The sequence below is a fragment of the Cotesia typhae genome, unplaced genomic scaffold, assembly GCF_013202065.1.
Source record: "Cotesia typhae breed Kobodo isofemale line unplaced genomic scaffold, CoteBio_Ctyphae scaffold_70, whole genome shotgun sequence".
Taxonomy (NCBI): Eukaryota; Metazoa; Arthropoda; class Insecta; order Hymenoptera; family Braconidae; genus Cotesia; species Cotesia typhae.
Window position 1 is genome coordinate 2,014,730 of NW_027423780.1, and position 17,748 is coordinate 2,032,477.

A 17,748-nucleotide genomic window follows, 5' to 3' on the forward strand; every position below is an offset into this window, starting at 1 on the left:
CCTTTTTAAATAAACTCAGAATATTGTTCAACAGAAAAATGGTCATTTTAAATAATGGGCATGTCAGAAATTCACTTCAGTGACATCTACAATCTTATAATCAAACTATATTCTCCTGTTTAATTTGTCGATAAGAAAGAACATTTTCCACCTGTTTTAATTATCCTTGATATACTACTAACCTTTAAAGTGAAATTTGTTATCGTAATTTTTTATGTGATGATGGAGCGTTATAATATTTTCATAAAATTATATGTTTTTACAAATTCAATAAATTTTAGTACACGACTATAATAAAAAAAGCAAAAACAATCTGACAACGATTATAAATAAAGCTTGATAATTACGAAGAGAGTTAATGTTAGTTGCTTGTTGTCGTATTTCAATTTGGGTAATTCAACAGTTCTGATTAATTAAATAAAGAAATTTCAAACATTCATTATACATATTTTGTTTCAAGAGTTTTAGAAAAATGGTAATTTTTTTATATCATTTTAGCTGGATATTTACTTATTTTTTTTTTTTTTTTAATTTAAACATTGCATTTACTTGTAATATTTATTTTTGACATCTGTATATTTGTTATTAATAAATATTGTTATTTTTTTAGGCTGCTAAAATGTTTAATGTTGAAGGATTGCGTGAATCTTTGATCCATCAGATTCCCTCAGAAAATGAGTGGGATGAAAGTAGTGAAAGTGACAGTGAACTACTCACTGAATTTCATTACTCACGAAAAACTTCAGAGTCTGTTGATTCTGATCAATCAAACAACTTTTTTATCTCCGACGATGATGTTACTGAAAATAATGGTTACTATTTAGGTAGAGATAGAGTTATTAAGTGGTGTAAAGTACCTTTTGAACATCAATACTCCGAAATTGATGAATATGACCAAGTTCAAGTTGCTGAGCATCATAAAAATTTATTAAACTGCAAGACTGTTATTGAATATTTCCTGTTATTTGTTAATAATGAAATCTTTAATCTCATTGTTCATTACACAAATATTTTTATCTCTCAAGGAAAATCTCGGTTTACTCGCGAGAGAGACTGTAATGATACAAATATAATTGAAGTTAAATGTTTTCTTGGCTTGTTGATATTAATAGGGATTTTCAAGACAAAAAATGAAAACTATCATGAGTTATGGGAGCAGCATGGATGAGGAGTTGAAGTTTTTAGACTGTCAATGAACATCAACCGCTTCAAGTTTTTGCTACATAATATTCAATTTGATGATGTTAATACAAGAGAATCTAGAATAAAATCTGATAATCTTACAATTATCAGAGAAATATTTGAAATATTTGCAAGCAATTGCAAGAAAAACTATTATTTAAGTGAAAATGTTACTATTTGTGATTATTTTGTTGAATACGAAAGTAAAGTTTCTAAAAATCTACGCTCACATGAAAAACTTGCAAGTCGTGGTATTAGAATTTTTGCTCTCATTGATAATAATAATGCATATATATCTAACTTGACAATTCATGTAAATAAACAACGATGTGATGATTACGAGAATTTAAATAACATCGAAAAAATCGTTCACAACTTTCTCAAAGAGGTTCCAGATCAAGTGAAAGTAACTGTTTTAGCTCCTTGTTTAAGTATTCCAGAAATTAAAAATTTAATGAAATGCCATGGTAATACTATTTTTGTTGTTACTAATACTGATCAACAAATTCCGAATGAATTCATAAAATATTCAGACAAACAACCTAATTCATGCATTTTTTGTTATCAACACCATTTAATATTAGTGTCTTATTACTCTAAAAATTTAGAGCACACAGTGTTACTAAGTAACATACGTGATAATATGCATGATAGTCAGAAAATTGGAAATTCATCCTTAATTATTGATTCTTTCGACAAGGCAAACAAGAAAGTCAGCAAGTTACAGCAAACAATTTCTACTTACTCTGTTGCAAGATGAACAAAGCGATATTCAATAAGCCTTTGGTTTAATCTTATCAATATTGCATGCATAAATAGTTACGTAGCTTACAGTGCAAGCAACAGTGTAATTTCAAGACGAGACTTTTTAAAGCAATTAGGGTTATCACTTGTAAATGATTCTATACAAAAGCGAACACTTGATAAATCTTTGCCCAAAAATTTACGAGAAAATGCTGGTGTGTACTTAGGAACTCAAGTTGTTGGTTCAAAAACGTTCGATAAAATTGCGAATAAACCAATGCGATGTACTGTTTGTCCTAGAAAAAAAGACATTAAAGTCCGTACATTTTGCTCCATGTGTGAGTTACCTATGTGTAAAAACCATATGCATTCAGTATGTGAAAAATGTAAAGACAACTTTGAGTAGTAAGCGCTCTGTTCTTTTTAAATTATAAAGATTGCCGATGAATAAATTCTAGAATTTCTCTACAATTATTAGTTGAAAAAAAAAACTTATTCTTGTAAGTTATGTGTATTATTAAGAAGTTAATATGATCAATAACATTCATCATAGATTGATTAAAAATTTTATCAACGGTTTAATGACTCATTTTTCATCCAATTCTTATTATAATATATGTATATCAGAGTACACAGAAAAAAAGGTTCACTTGAGCCAAGAAAATATTTTTCTTCCTAAAATTATTCTCTTGAGCGAAAAAAAAATTTTTTTTGGACATAAGATATTTCACTTATTCCAACAAAATTAATTCTTTTGCTTCAAGAAATACGTATCTTTATCCAAGAAAATTTGTTTAAGTGAAGAAAATCTTGTTGTTTTGAGAAAATTCAGCCTCTTGCTCCAAAAAATTTAGTTCTTGATAGAAGTAAATTTTAGTTAATATATTTATTGATAAACATGTTAAATGGGAAGATCAAATAATATAGAATCATTTTTTTTTTCATTCAATATGTATAATTGCAAGCTAAAATAATATAAAATGGGTATCAAATAATCAAGAGAAAAATTTTCTCAAGTTAACTCAAGACTAGTTAAATCCTTATAAGCCTTACAAAAGGTAAAATAACACGCTGGATTTTTTTTTTTTTGGTTTAAACTTCTGGCAGGGAACTGTTCTTAAAATGCTTGGAACAAACTTTGGTTTAATGAACTTCATGAAATAAATTAATTTTCGGTACTTTTTATTGGAGAAGATTGTTAGTTAACTAATTAAGTTTATAAATAATATTGACCAAATTATGTATTATAGACGAATAACTTAAAATTCAATCTTAAAGTTTTAATTTTGGAAATGGGACAGCCTAGGGGACTGTTATTTCGGTGGTTTACGAATTTATAGCAAAAAAACCAAAATTTATTTCATTTCAGTTTTTAACGGTCCACATAGAAATGTTTTTTTTGCTTTTGTAATAATTTTTTTTAATAACAACATAACAATTTTTCTAATAAAAAAATACCTGGGATAGTAAAAAAGATCCATACAGAGAATCACCTATATATAGTTTAGTTTGATATTTCCAGTCTAATGTTTTCATAAATTAGGTAAATTTTAAGTTTATATTAACGGAATATGACTTTTAAGTCATAAAAACGATTCCTAATTATGACATTAAAATTAGCAGTCACTTTAAAATGTTTCATTCTTATTTGACACATGAATAAATCACGAAATAATCGACTAAAAAATTAATCTATTTTGGTCGATCCGTAATCTTAATAATGATTTTATCATTTTCAAGGAGAAAATTAAATTTCCAATTAAAATTGAACATGCATCTATTCAGCAATGCAGTTGACAGAACCAATTATTTGCAGATTTAATTAAATGTAAATAAAAATCAACTCATTACATAACTGTTTTATTTTTTTTTTAATTTTTAATAAGTTAACTTAATGATATTATTTCTATAAATTACTGAAAAAAGGTAAGTAATCCTTCCAACATTTTTCAAGTTTTAGTAATTTCACGTGAAATATCTTTCAGTTAAATTAAGTTCACAAATAAATTGATATTAGTACGAATTTGGTATATGTAAAGGAGTTTCGACACTTGTTATCTAAAGAGTATTGAAAGTCGATAAGGTAACTCGTTGATTGTAACATTACCTATGCTTTGCTCTAATTGACTAATATTAATCTAGCAAGCGCGAGTTATCTCGGATCGGTTAAAGTTTTATGAATACCCCTTTCTCCTCTATTGTGACTCAAGACGTCGTTACTTTATAAATTAATTGAAGAATCGAAGCGAGTTACAAATATGAATCACTCATTGCTTTATAATAAAAAAACAAAGACTTATTTTATTAAAAAGTCAAAAAAAAATCTTATGCTGGAGAAAAGTGTTCGTGTAGCGTTTTTAAACAGTAAGTAAATTAAATATTAACTGGCTTTGTTACAATTTTTTAAAAGCAGACGCGATTGACGGAAGCCATTTTCATGTCTACAATATTACGCATTGTTATCGGTATGTCTATAAACAACTGAAATCTTCATTTTTAGATTTAAATTATTTATCAGAAATTTGTGACATGATGAATCACAATCTACCACGTGTATTATTGGAAAAATTATCTTTTTTTAAATCCACTGATCATGGTGCAATGAATTTTGATGCAAAAACTATTGACTCTGGTAATTCTCAAATAGAGAAATGTCTTCACCAGAATCATAACTTATTCAAAAAACCAGTAGGTGATTTAATCTTTCAATTGATTGTAAGTATAATTCGTTTTGTTTTTACTAAAATTAATTTATGCATATTTTTTTTGTTGTAGAAAAATATTCTAGGTAAGAAAAGCTGCTCTGCCATTTCAGTTCATACAGCAGAGACTGTTGTATCTCAGGACATTGAATTAAATTCAATTGAGAACATAAATGAAAGCAATACAACAATAATTAATGACGCCAACAGTATTAATGATAACGTTGATAATAACTTAATAAAATCTCATTCAAATGAGGTATGTGATTTTTTTCTAAATTTTTATTAATTTGTTCGATATTAACTATTTTTTTTCTATACAGGATTTAAATGATATGGTCTTAGAAGATATCAAAACAATTCATGGTGTGGTTCAACAAAATCTCGAGGGACTTACTGAAGTACTTATTTTCTATTTTAACTTTTATCAAAATTTTAGATATTTCATTGGATTATTTTTTTTTTATTAGAATGATAAAACAGACCTAGAAACTTTTCCTCAACATCTAAATTCAGCAAAAATAACACCTACTCCGAATTTTTCAATGCAATCAGATGTTATAACAATAACTAAAAAAGACCATAAGTATTTTGACGATGAGACAAAAGAAAGTTACAATACACTTGAAGATATTCATAAAAAACCATGCATCGAAGTATGAATACTTTTTTATTTTTTAAATTAAATATTTATTTTCAGTGGAAAATTTTTGAAATGTGTAAAATTATAAAAAAAAAATTGAACATTAATTTTTTAAATTAATAATTAAAAATAATAATTGTTTTTATCTATAGAAGCATCACGTGCAACAATTTGATACTGATAATGTGAAATTATTGTTGAATACAACTGAAGCAGCGAAAAGCCTAATTCAATCATTTGTTGGAGAAGAAAAAAATGCTAAAATAACAAATGTAGTTTCAAATGACTGTAAATCGGAAAAGTTTGTAGAAGAAAAATCGAGCGAAGTATAGAATTTTTTCAATACTTATAAATATACCTAAGCATTATTTGTCGACAATTTATAATAAAATGATTTAAATTTCTGTCAATTTTTTTTTTAATTTCAGATTAACTTTGATATTGTTTTTGAAGCAGAGTGTAATCTTATTGATCAAACGAAGTCATCATCATTACAATTTGATCTATGTCAAGAAGATAAACTTATAGAACTTGCAATTATTGGATATCGTGATATGGAAGACTTAAGCAATGATGACGATGATTTATCTGGATACCAAGCATCTTATGAGGCGTGATACATATAATTAAATCAATATTATGAATTCAGATAACTAATCATAGAAATAATTTTTTTAGATTTCTGACCAACTTGAAAATATTCTTGCTTTCGAATTAGAGGGTCAAGCAATCGATTTTATTAGAGATGAATCTCAAGAAGATGATGATTTCAGTTTATCTCCAATTCAAGCCACTTCAAAGAGAAAAATGGTAGATTTGAACGATACTCCTTCAAGCCCGCCATCAAAAAAGTCAAAAATAAATCTACTTAATACTTTGAGTACAGTTTCAAAAAATACTACTATATCCGACAACTCTAATGACCCAGATTTTAATCCTAATGAGGTAAGGTTTTCATCAACGGTTTTAGAAGAATCATCTTCCGGCACCATTCCTTGTAGTACTGATAGCTTAGTTCCTGATATTACTGAAGATGAAAATTATTCTAATGAGTTAACAAGAGATGTGTTCGGTACTAAATCTGGAAAACAAAATAAGATCATCAATTCTGACAGATCATTAAGTGATTCAACAATAACAGCTCCAAATTATATTAACTCGGAATCAGGATTGCGTAAAATTCCATTTTCTCGAGTAGGATCCATTGATAATACTGACTTGATAGTACAAACTAATACTGAAACTCCAAGATGGAAAAAAAAATACCACTGTATGATTTGTTACAAGCTAGTCGTTAAACTACCTAGACATCTTGAGACTGTGCACAAAAACCACGAGGAGGTAAAAAAACTCAAAAATCTTGCTCCAGGTAATATTTTCTCTATTTAAAATATATTTAATAGTAATACATTTATTTCATTCATTATTTTATGTCTACAGCTACGCGAGAAAGGAAAAAAGTGATAAGCATATTTCGCAATAACGGTAATCAAATTTACAATACAAACGCCAACTACAACAAGGACAAAGAGTTGCTTGTTCCTCGAAGACCCAAGAATAAAAGACCAGCAACAGATTATACTACCTGCCCTAACTGTTTTTTAACTGTAACAAAAACGAACTCTCGAAAACATATTTCGAAATGTTGTCGAGAAAATAACTTAATTAAAGGTTCTCGTACGTACAAAGTACTTGGAAGAATTGTTGAGGGGCGATTGCATTCGACTGCGTGTGACAAGTTACGACTAGTTATTTTTCCAGTACTAAGAGAAGATCATATTGTGAGATTGATTAGATATGACTGGTTAATCATTTTATGGGGAAACAAGTTGTGTATCAAACATGGTCCCCACTTTCAACAAAACCACATCCGTGCAAAGCTAAGACTCGTAGGTCGTTTTTTATCAGCTGCAAAGCAAATAAACTCTAATATCGAAGATCTCTCAACACTTTATACTCCTAAATATATTAATACGGTCATTGAATCTATTGATATAGTAGCAAGAATCGATCGAATGCAGAACACCTGTGAGGCTCCTGCTGTCGCGCTGAATTTAGTCACATACCTAAAACAAATTGGAATAATTCTTGAGTCTGAATATGTTAAAAGAGAAGATGAAGATAAACAAAAACAAGTTATAAACTTTTTAAAAATTTATCTAACCGAAATGCCTGACTCGGTCAACAAAGTGGGGATGGAGTCACAAGCTCAAATCAAACGTCAAAAAGTCGTTGTTCTCCCGATGACTGATGATATTCAAAAAATGCTAACTTATTTAAAAATGGAAAGAATTAAGATCTTCGATATTTTGAAAAAGGAATTCAAATTTGAAACATGGTTGAGAGGCTTAAGAATGGTTGCGGTTTATCTTTTAGTTTTTAATCGAAGACGTGTTGGCGACATTCAAAACATATTAGTGAGTGATCTAGATCAAATAGAAAAGATTGACAAAGTAAAGGATAAAGAAGAATTCAATTCACTGGATGATGCTGGGAAAAAAATTGCCCAAAGATTTTATCGCTTCAAAATTCGGGGAAAAGTTAACCGCACTGTCGCAGTTATAGCAGATTTAGATTTAATTCAAGAATTAAAACTTTTATATGACTATCGTTCTCAAGCTCACATTCCTACCCATAATCCATTTTTGTTTGGGTTACCAAATCCTGTTACTGACAGAATAAGAGTTTTAAACCTATGCAAAGAAATGAGGACCATTTCTGAAGAGTGTGGTGCTAAAGAACCTCATTTGTTGAGAGGAACAACTCTACGTAAGCATGTAGCGACAAAGTGTGTAGAGCTAGACTTAAAAGCATCGGCGCTTGGTGATGTCATTGGCCACCTAGGACATTCCGAACATATTCACAAGAATATTTATCAACAAAAATTAAAATCAAAAACAATAGTTCAAGTAACTAAAGTTTTGGAAGCTGCTCAAGGTGACCTTGGAGATGATGATTTTGATGATGACAATAATGATGATAAAAGTGATTTTATTGAAATTTCAAAAGAGGATCTTCATACATCTGTATCTTCCAATATCAATCACTCTCAGTCATTTGAGCCAATGCCATCTACGTCCACAGACGATTCAAATTGTTTTTTGAAACCAGCCGAAAATCTTCATCAAAATGAAAATATTACTGAAATCGGTAGAACTTATCAATTCTATTATTAATAAATAGTTTATTTAGTTAATTAAGACATATTTGAACGTTATTTAACTTTTTTTATTTTCAGCCACAAACCACTCAACATATCGTCTGTGGTCTCAACTTGAAAAAGATGCAATACATTCAGAATTCAAGTCCTTTATTGATCAAAAAACGTTGCCTCCATTTAGTATGATTGATGAAGTAAAGTCACGATACCCTTGTTTCAATAACCGTAAACGAGACGCTATTAAAACCTGGATTTGTAATCAATTTCAATCAGAAGTGAGCGCAAAAGGTGAACCAAGGGTAAAAAAAACGAGAGTTACGAAGCCTGGTGCTAAAAAACTCAAAATCATTGGCAACAAACCAATGAATCTTAATTTAAGAAAAATTGTAGATGAGTATAACGACGATAGTGATGCAGATATGAGTAATGATTATTAGTCTCCATTGATTTGAGTATTGATTATTACTCATTAGAGTGAAAAGTATAATTATTACTCCTTGCATCCAAATCTAGACTTAGATAGCTCATTTCATTTAAAATTTTTGAATTTTCATTACGTTAATTTTATTGACAAATTATTATACGTTCATTACTTTTTCTTTATTATATAAGTTCATATATTCAGAAACTTTCAACTGTTTATTTAAAATAAATATGCTCTGGTTATAAATAATAAATATACTCGGGATTCAATACAAGTTCGGATAAAATTGGAAAAAAGTTTATAAATAGAACGGTAAACGTTATATTTAAACATTCAACAATATCTATTTGAATAATGAAAACAAAAAAAAATTGTTTGAAAATTAATACAAAAAAGTAACAGTTTTATGATTTAATTATTAATTTAAATTTACTTATATTTTTATTTATCATTATCTATCTAGACACATGGAAGGATTTACGTTCTTTAATAAAGAATTAAAAGATACAATTAATGTCAAACGGAAGAAATGATCTTTTCTTACTTTTCTCATGTTCTATAACGTATTATGGTAAATTTATAAAAGTTCATGTTATGAATAAATATTTTTATTTTATATGCCTAAGATTTTATTTTATAAAAAATACATCACTAGAAAAAAGCGGTCTTATAACCCAACATATAATTAATAAAAAAAATGTTCTTACGAATTGAGAATCTGAAATTCAATAGTATTTTTCATTGATATTTCACAATGAATAAATGTATGATGTTCTAATTCTATAAAGTTTACATTCTGAAAATTATTCTTATCATTGTGACATTTTTAATCTACACTTTCCATGCTATAATGTATATTTGACGAAATATTTATTTTCCATGTTTTTTAATCAATATGTACGTGCGTAATTGTTACTCATTAGGTTTTTGAGTGCTACTTTCGAATGCAAAATGCATTAATTATCTACTGATATTGATCAGTTATGAGTTACACTAATATTCACTAATATTCAAGCATAGTATGGTTATTTACTTTAGGTATAGACTTTGACTCCAGTCCGTGAATAGCAAATTTATTTTTTTATTGTTGTACTGATAGATTTAAACTTCCGTTATTATTAATTTTTGATTGCATTGAATTATTAATCCTGGTTATTAAATCAAAATTCAATTATAATCTGTAGATATTTTCTTAGACATAAGACCACTAAATAAAAAACTAGATGCAATAAATTACTAATAATATTCACAAAAATAAAATAAACAAAATCTATCTACGAATTTTTCTAAGAAACTTCAAACATCAATGTTTATACTGCAAATTACTTTTATTTTTGATAAGTTGATTTCGATTGTTCAGAGAATTCAGGGAAGTGTGTTTAAATATTTTCAAAATTTTGTAGACTGTTTCCAAAATTTTTAACAATTATCGATGAATTATTTTCTCTATTATTATTATTATTATTATTTAGGACTACAAGGATGCATATGAATAAGATTTCAAGTACTGTTAATTTTGAATATATATTAAAAAATGATATTCGATAGCAAAATTTATTTGTAAACATCGTTATCCTTGAAAAATTTTAAGTTGATCAAAATGAGTTATTATACACGAAAAAAAAAAAAAAATTAATCTTTATAATTGGTATTTTTTTTTATTAGATACTAGATTTGGAATATTATTGTCATCATAGTTACTATGGAGATAGTAATAGTTAGTAAGTTATATATTTAATAAACTTATAATTATATAGATAATAGCTAAAACTGTAATCTTGATGGTAACTATTACTAGAAATTGATTTTAGTTAAAAATATTCTAAAACGAATGACCATTAAAAAAGAGTGATAATAATTATGTCGATTTATTTTTATCTGTGTGTTGACAACTCTTATTGTTTCTGGTACAGTTAATTCTCACGATATCTCTGAAAAAAGGTCAAAGAAGTAGAATCTTAAGACCAATAGATTTATAAAAATTATATTGAAATGACTATACTCATACTTATATCTGAAAGCTCCATATTATTTATGATTTAGTCAAGAAAATTGAATCTTCTACTATATTTATTTAACTGTAAATTATCGTTCTTCCAGCGTTTAAAATTTTGTAACTATTAAGGTTTAAGTATTGAGTTAATGAAATTCCAAGGTCTGTGCTTAAAGTATTTTATTACATGCAGAAATTTTCTAAATACTGTGATATTTTATTATAGCAGTCGAAACTTAGGCATAGGATCGCAAATAAAAAATAAATGAGTACAGAAATTTCTATTATTTACATGAATCTAAAAAAGCGATTTCTTGATGTCAAATTCTTGCGATTGATGAATTTATAATTTTCTCTTGTTGATGATGGAGAATTTGTTTGAATTAATTTGCACAACGAATTGATGAATTGACAAATTTTTTTTTTCGTCGATTGAAATATGGATGGAATTAAGCAATAACGTCTTAACCAACATTTAAAAAAAAATCGAGTTATTATGATGAACGTACTTAGTATCATAAGATTACTTAGTTCATCATAATAACACGATTTTTTTTTAAATGTTGGTTAAGACGTTATTGCTTAATTCCATCCATATGATAGTCTTAAAAAAAAATTATTTAACAACATTTTGTATGTTATTATTTACAAGCTCAAACAAAAAACAAAATAGATTAATCAAATTGTGATGATATAAAACGTAATTATTGAATTTGGCAGAATACTCAAGTCAACATTTTCAGATTCTTTGAATTTAAACATAATAAGTATTTGAATAAACTGCAAGCAATGTCTTCGAAACTACTTAAATTAATCAATTTTCTTGTATATTTCTCTATTTGATTTTCAATTTTGATAAATCTTGATAGCAGAATTTTTAAAACATTTACATCGCAACTTTAAAATTTTAGTTGCCATTAAATCGGAAAATCTTTTAAAAAATTTCAGAAAATTCTCGAAGTTGAATTGAATTTAATAATTTTTAACTTAATTAATCCATGGTTATAAATAGTGTGAAATTAGTTTTTAATGGAATAATAATTTTTTGTTCTTACTGAGAGTGTATTTTAATAATTAAAATTATTGGTAAAAGAAGATTGCTTTATTTCGGAACGATAAATTTTGAAAATTTAACTGAAAGGAACTGACACAAAAATTAAAATATTAAAATTGTATGATCAGGGATCAATGTTAGATATCATACAAATTGTTATAATTATTGATCTTGTTTATAAGGTATTTTACGCTTTGGCCTATTTAAATTTATACGTATTTTATTGGAATGATTTTTCTCGCATCTCCAAAGGTGGATTCGGAGAGATTGCTTCGAATAAAATCCTTTGCAATATTCACATGATGTAAAGTCATTTGCAGATCGATTGTAACCAGGTTGAGATCGACGGGCTGTTAACAATGATCCAGTATTAAATTCTTTATTTGTGTTATGCATAAGTGTTCCCTTATCGCGAATTTCTTTAATAATAGCAGCGCGTTTCTTACTTTTCAATGGTAACTTCATAAATTTTTTAACTGTCTGAATGTCTAGATGGTCTTTCTGTAAGTGTCGAGCAAATTTAGTTACCATACTTTTGCAAAATGGACAAAAGTATTGCTTTGAAATTATGCCTTTCTTCTCAGTGAGATGTTTTTTTAATCCAGGTCTTGATTGGAATATTGATAAATTTTTAACATCAAGCATACTATTATTAAGAGGTAGTAGTTCAGTCTTATTCACAGATGAATAATTGTAGTCCATTCTTATATCAACTTTATCGTGAGTAGTTAAAGATTTTTCTCTAAGTTCATTAACATGGTGACAAGATTTAAATAAAATATCAATCGTTGATGGATTTTGACGCTGTGATATTTCATTAGAAGTGATATCACTGCTACATTTCAACCTTGCATGTTTTTCGATACCCACTTTGGATAAATCTTGATGTAGTTCATTTCTATTTCCACAATTATCGTCGCTCAAATCAGTTGAACTCGGAATTTCTACTGAAAAATTATCATAAATTACGCAATCATTAAACCATTCATTGCCAACTAGTTCTAATAGTCCGGATGGAAGACTTGGGACAGAGCTTCCAGATGAATCAGAAGTGTCTAAAATAATATCGTTCGAGCAGTGAATTTCAGAAAGACGAATTTCTACTGGAGAAAAGTTTTTAAGGCTTAATGGTGTAGAACAATTAAAATTTTCTTTCTTGGAAGAGCAGCTGTCAGAGGTTGATGTTTTGAACTCATGATTATCCCCGTCGATTCGTTCCATCTTTTCTTGTAAATTGAGAATATTAATCTTATACATGAAATAAAAATTAGTTATTAATGAAAATTATAATTTAAGGATCATTACTAATATGTCAGATTGTTTAGGTATAATTAGCATAAAAATAAGGGAGTAATTGCATTTATTTTGTCATTAATCATAACTTACCACCTTCTTATTTTTTAATTTATTCCTCGAAAAGTGTTACCGAAAAAAAAATTAATCCTTAAAAATCATAGGTTAATCGAGAACTACAGTAAGAATACCAAAAAAGATTTATTTCATGATATTTCAAAGAGCATATTATAAGAAATACATTCATTGATCTTTAATTAAATTAAAAAATATATGAAATCTTTATGAAGAACTCTGTATGAGCAAAAAATTGTATAAACGATAAATATGAAAGTAAATAAAGTCAAATGAGCTATAGAAAAATGTCGAGATTGAATAAGTAATAGAATGATACTACAGCGACATCTAGTACCAATCGAAGTATAATATTTGATAGAAAATTGAAATCATATATACCGCAGTTATATAAGCAATAAGATACTTAAATGTTGAGCATCAAAGTATCATTTACTAAACATAAAAAAGTATACAATTAACTGGGAAAGATGTTAAAATTGAATCAATTACAGTATTATTCTACTATGCTATTTAATAATAATCAAGTCAAGATATTTAATAGACAGTATAAATTTTGTTGTTGGTAATATTATGAATAAAAAGATACTTCGAGAACGGACCTCAAAGTATCATTGGCTCAATGAAAAAAAATTCAGTAAATTAAGTGAGATGTCAATATGAGATACATTAGAGAATTCCACTTTTACGCCATCTAGTAATAATCGAGTCAAGATATTTTTTAATTGACAGTATGAATTGTGTTGTTGGCAGTACTATGGAAAAAAAAGATACTTTGAGGACGGACCTCAAAGTATCATTAACTAAATGGAAAAAAATTCAGTAAATTAAGTGAGATATCAAAATGAGATACATTAAAAAATTCAATTTTTACGTCATCTACTAATAATCGAGTCAAGATAATTAATAGACAGTATGAATTATGTTGTTGGCAGTACTACGAAAAAAAAGATACTTTGATGACGGACCTCAAAGTATCATTTAATCAATGAAAAAAAATTCAGTAAATTAAGTGAGATGTCAAAATGAGATACATTAGAAAATTCCACTTTTACACCATCTGCTAATAATCGAGTCAAGATATTTTGTAATAGACAGTATGAATTATGTTGTTGGCAGTACTATGAAAAAAAAGATACTTTGAGGACGGACCTCAAAGTATCATTAACTAAATGGAAAAAAAATTCAGTTAATTAAGTGAGATGTCAAAATTAAATACATTAAAGAATTACGATTTTCCGTCATTCATTAATAATCAAGTCAAGATATTTAATAGACAGTATAAATTTTATTGTTGGTAGTATTATGAATAAGAAGATACTTTGAGAACGGACCTCAAAGTATCATTTACTCAATAAAAAAAAATTCAGTATATTAAGTGAGATATCAAAATGAGATACATTAGAAAATTCCACTTTTACGACATCTACTAATAATCGAGTCACGATATTTAATAGACAGTCTGAATTATGTTGTTGGCAGTACTATGAAAAAAGAGATACTTTGAGGACGGACCTCAAAGTATTATAGACTAAATGAAGAAAAAACTGGAAAACGGTTGACCTAAAGGCCATCCCTGCAACTTCCCGCTAATTTCTAACACCAAGCGTTTATATATGATGTTTTTGAGCTCTCCGAGCTCAAAAATGTAATGATTCTGCTGTTTTTGAGCTCTTCGAGCTCAAAAAAATCGGTTTTCCAGTAGATTAAGCTCACCGAGCACAAAGAGATAGCTGTTCTATGCTTTTGGGCTCTTCGAGCTCAAAAGTCTAATGAAAGTTTGATGAAAGACGATTTTTAAAATTTTCAAACTACTATAACTTTTGAATGAATCAACTGATTTTCAAGCGGTTGGCGGCGATCGATGTAGTTTTTTAAGCCCCATAAAAAATTAAGAACGATAAAAATTGATTTGATCGATAAATTCGAAGTTATTACAAAAAAACACTTTTATCGATTTTTTTCGTCAACGATATCTCATGAACGAATCGACCGATTTTGACGCACTTGAGCTTGATCGACGTAGTTTTTCAAGGTTAAGAGCTGATTAGTTTTTGGTATCGATCAATCTAGCCGTTTAAAAGTTATTTCAAAAAAACCACATTTTGAAAAATTTTTTTTCTTAGTTTTTTTGAGATTTCTCAAAATCTACTGTTCCGAATCGGTTCCAACTCACAGGAAATCTAAGTTTGTTGAAGCCCTTTCGAATGACGCCAACCGCGATCAAATCGGTCAAGCCGTTCAAAGTTATAAAAGGTTTACACACACACACACACACACACACACACACACACACACACACACACACACAGAGAGAGAGAGAGAGACATACGGACACCATCGCGGGAAGGGTCAGGAAAGATTTCTAAGGCCTCAAACCGTCGAGATCTGTTGAAAACTCGATTTTTGCAAAACGGGGTAAAAACAATAACTTCCCGATTTTTCGAAAATCTTCGATTTTCTTAGCGGGAAGTTAAAAATTAGGAAAACGACTGACCCTAAAGGCCATCAGTACAACTTCCTGCTAATTTCGTAATTAAGTGCTCGAAACCACACTTATTACGTTTTTGAGCTCGCGGAGCTCAAAAATATAATTTTGGTGTAGTTTTGAGCTCTCCGAGCTCAAAAGTCTGTTGGAGGTTTTATAAAACACTGATTTTTGAATTTTCAAACTGCAATAACTTTTGAATAAATAAACCGATTTTTACGCGGCTGGCGGCATTCGACGTATTTTTTCAAATTCTATGATATATTTTTAAACAGAAATTGATCAGACCAAAATTTTGGTATAATTCGCAAAAAAACACTTTTTTTCGATTTCTCGCGTAAACGATACCTCACGAACAAATCGACTGATTTTGACCGGCTTGGTAGCAATCAACATTATTTTGTTTATGCTAAGAGCTGATCAGTTTTTGAAAGTGATCAGTCAAGCCATTTAAAAGTTACTCAAAAAAAACCACATTTGAAAAAATTTTTTGTCGCAATTTTTTTAAGATTTCTCAAAATCTATCGGTCAACTTATATTCAAAATCTAAGTTTAGTTGAACCCATTCGATTGGCTCCATCCGCGATTGAATCGCTCAGGCCGTTCAATATTTATGAGAGGTTTACATACAAATAAACACACACACACACACACACACACACACACACACACACAAACACAAACACACACACACACACACACACATACATACAGACATGCAGACACCATCGTAAGAATATTCAGGGAAGCTTCCTAGGACCTCAAAACTTCGAGGTCTTATGAAAACTTGATTTTCGGAAAATGGGTAAAAAAATAACTTCACGATGTTCGAAAATTTTTAATTTTCTCAGCGGAACGTTAAAAATTTTTTTTTTGTTCGACGGGCAGAAAGCGTCAAATTTAGGCCCGCTGCGCTAAACGAAATTGCCACTTTCTGCCTTCGTCGAGCGAAAAAATAGCATACACTCCTCGGGAAGTAAATAAGAAAGCCTCAGATCACATGTTTGTTGACCTCGGCTTCGCCTCGGCCAACAATTTCATGTGATTTGTGACATTTCTTACTTTACTTCCCTCGGTGTGTAATATACTATTTGTAGTTTTTTTCAAATTTCTCAAAATTGAATTCATCAAATCGGTCGAAATTGTATTCAAAATCTAAGTAATGTAAACTCTTTTGAATGGCGCAAATCGCGATAAAATCGGTGTAGTCGTTTAAAGGGTATAAGAGGTTTACATACTTACACACACACACACACACAGACGTACGGACATCATCGTAAAAATAGTTAAAGAAGCTTCTTAGAGCTTCAAAACGTCGAGATCTGTTGAAAACTCGATTTTTGTAAAACGGGGTGAAAACAATAACTCCCCGATTTTTCGAAAATCTTCGATTTTCTTAGCGGGAAATTAAAAATTCAGTTAATTGAGTTAGATGTCAAAATTGAATACATTAAAGAATTACACTTTTACGGTATTTACTAATAATGGAGTCAAGATATTCCCTGGACAGTATAAGTAATATTCAATGGACAGTATAAGTCATAACGTTAGCAGTACTATGAAGAAGAAAATACTTTAAGGACGGACCTCGAAGTATCATTCACTGAATGTAAAAAATTAGGACGACAGTTGACCTTAAAGGCCATCCCTGCAACTTCCCGCTCTTTTTGTACTTAAACGCTCAAAATTACAAATTACGTTTTTGAGTTTTTCAAGCTCAAAAATATGATTCTTGTGTCATTTCGAACTCTTCGAGCTCGAAACTCTAATAGCAATTTAATAGAACACAATTTTTTGAATTTTGAAATCACAATCTTTTTTGAATAAAAACCGATTTTCACCCGGTTGACGGCATTCAACGCAGATTCAACCGAATGATTTGATACGATAAAAAATTACTAAAAATTAAATTATTATATATCCTTCGAAATCACATAAATTCATTTGAATGATTTGTTTCTTGCATGTAGACCAAGCAACATCATTTTGT

General features: G+C 28.8%; 4 protein-coding genes across 4 annotated transcripts; 3 read left to right on the forward strand and 1 right to left on the reverse strand.

Moving 5' to 3' along the window:
• Nucleotides 1-123: 123 nt before the first annotated feature.
• Nucleotides 124-2,346, forward strand: LOC141537279 (uncharacterized). The gene is made up of 2 exons (XM_074258170.1): nt 124-475; nt 611-2,346. The coding sequence occupies exons 1-2, from the start codon at nt 473-475 to the stop codon at nt 1,166-1,168; spliced, it is 561 nt and encodes a 186-aa protein (XP_074114271.1). The 5' UTR covers nt 124-472; the 3' UTR covers nt 1,169-2,346.
• A 2,181-nt stretch (nt 2,347-4,527) lies between these two features.
• Nucleotides 4,528-6,004, forward strand: LOC141537179 (uncharacterized). The gene is made up of 6 exons (XM_074258025.1): nt 4,528-4,641; nt 4,702-4,887; nt 4,952-5,029; nt 5,099-5,284; nt 5,424-5,597; nt 5,700-6,004. The coding sequence occupies exons 1-6, from the start codon at nt 4,528-4,530 to the stop codon at nt 5,886-5,888; spliced, it is 927 nt and encodes a 308-aa protein (XP_074114126.1). The 3' UTR covers nt 5,889-6,004.
• Nucleotides 5,974-9,389, forward strand: LOC141537239 (uncharacterized). The gene is made up of 3 exons (XM_074258102.1): nt 5,974-6,640; nt 6,712-8,421; nt 8,510-9,389. Exons 1-3 carry the CDS (start codon nt 6,079-6,081, stop codon nt 8,866-8,868), a joined length of 2,631 nt encoding a protein of 876 aa, XP_074114203.1. The 5' UTR covers nt 5,974-6,078; the 3' UTR covers nt 8,869-9,389.
• A 2,542-nt stretch (nt 9,390-11,931) lies between these two features.
• Nucleotides 11,932-13,369, reverse strand: LOC141537265 (uncharacterized). Its single transcript, XM_074258146.1, has 2 exons — nt 13,289-13,369; nt 11,932-13,150 (listed from the first exon to the last, which is right to left on the reverse strand). Exon 2 carries the CDS (start codon nt 13,121-13,123, stop codon nt 12,065-12,067), a length of 1,059 nt encoding a protein of 352 aa, XP_074114247.1. The 5' UTR covers nt 13,124-13,150; nt 13,289-13,369; the 3' UTR covers nt 11,932-12,064.
• Between the last annotated feature and the right edge of the window lie 4,379 nt (nt 13,370-17,748).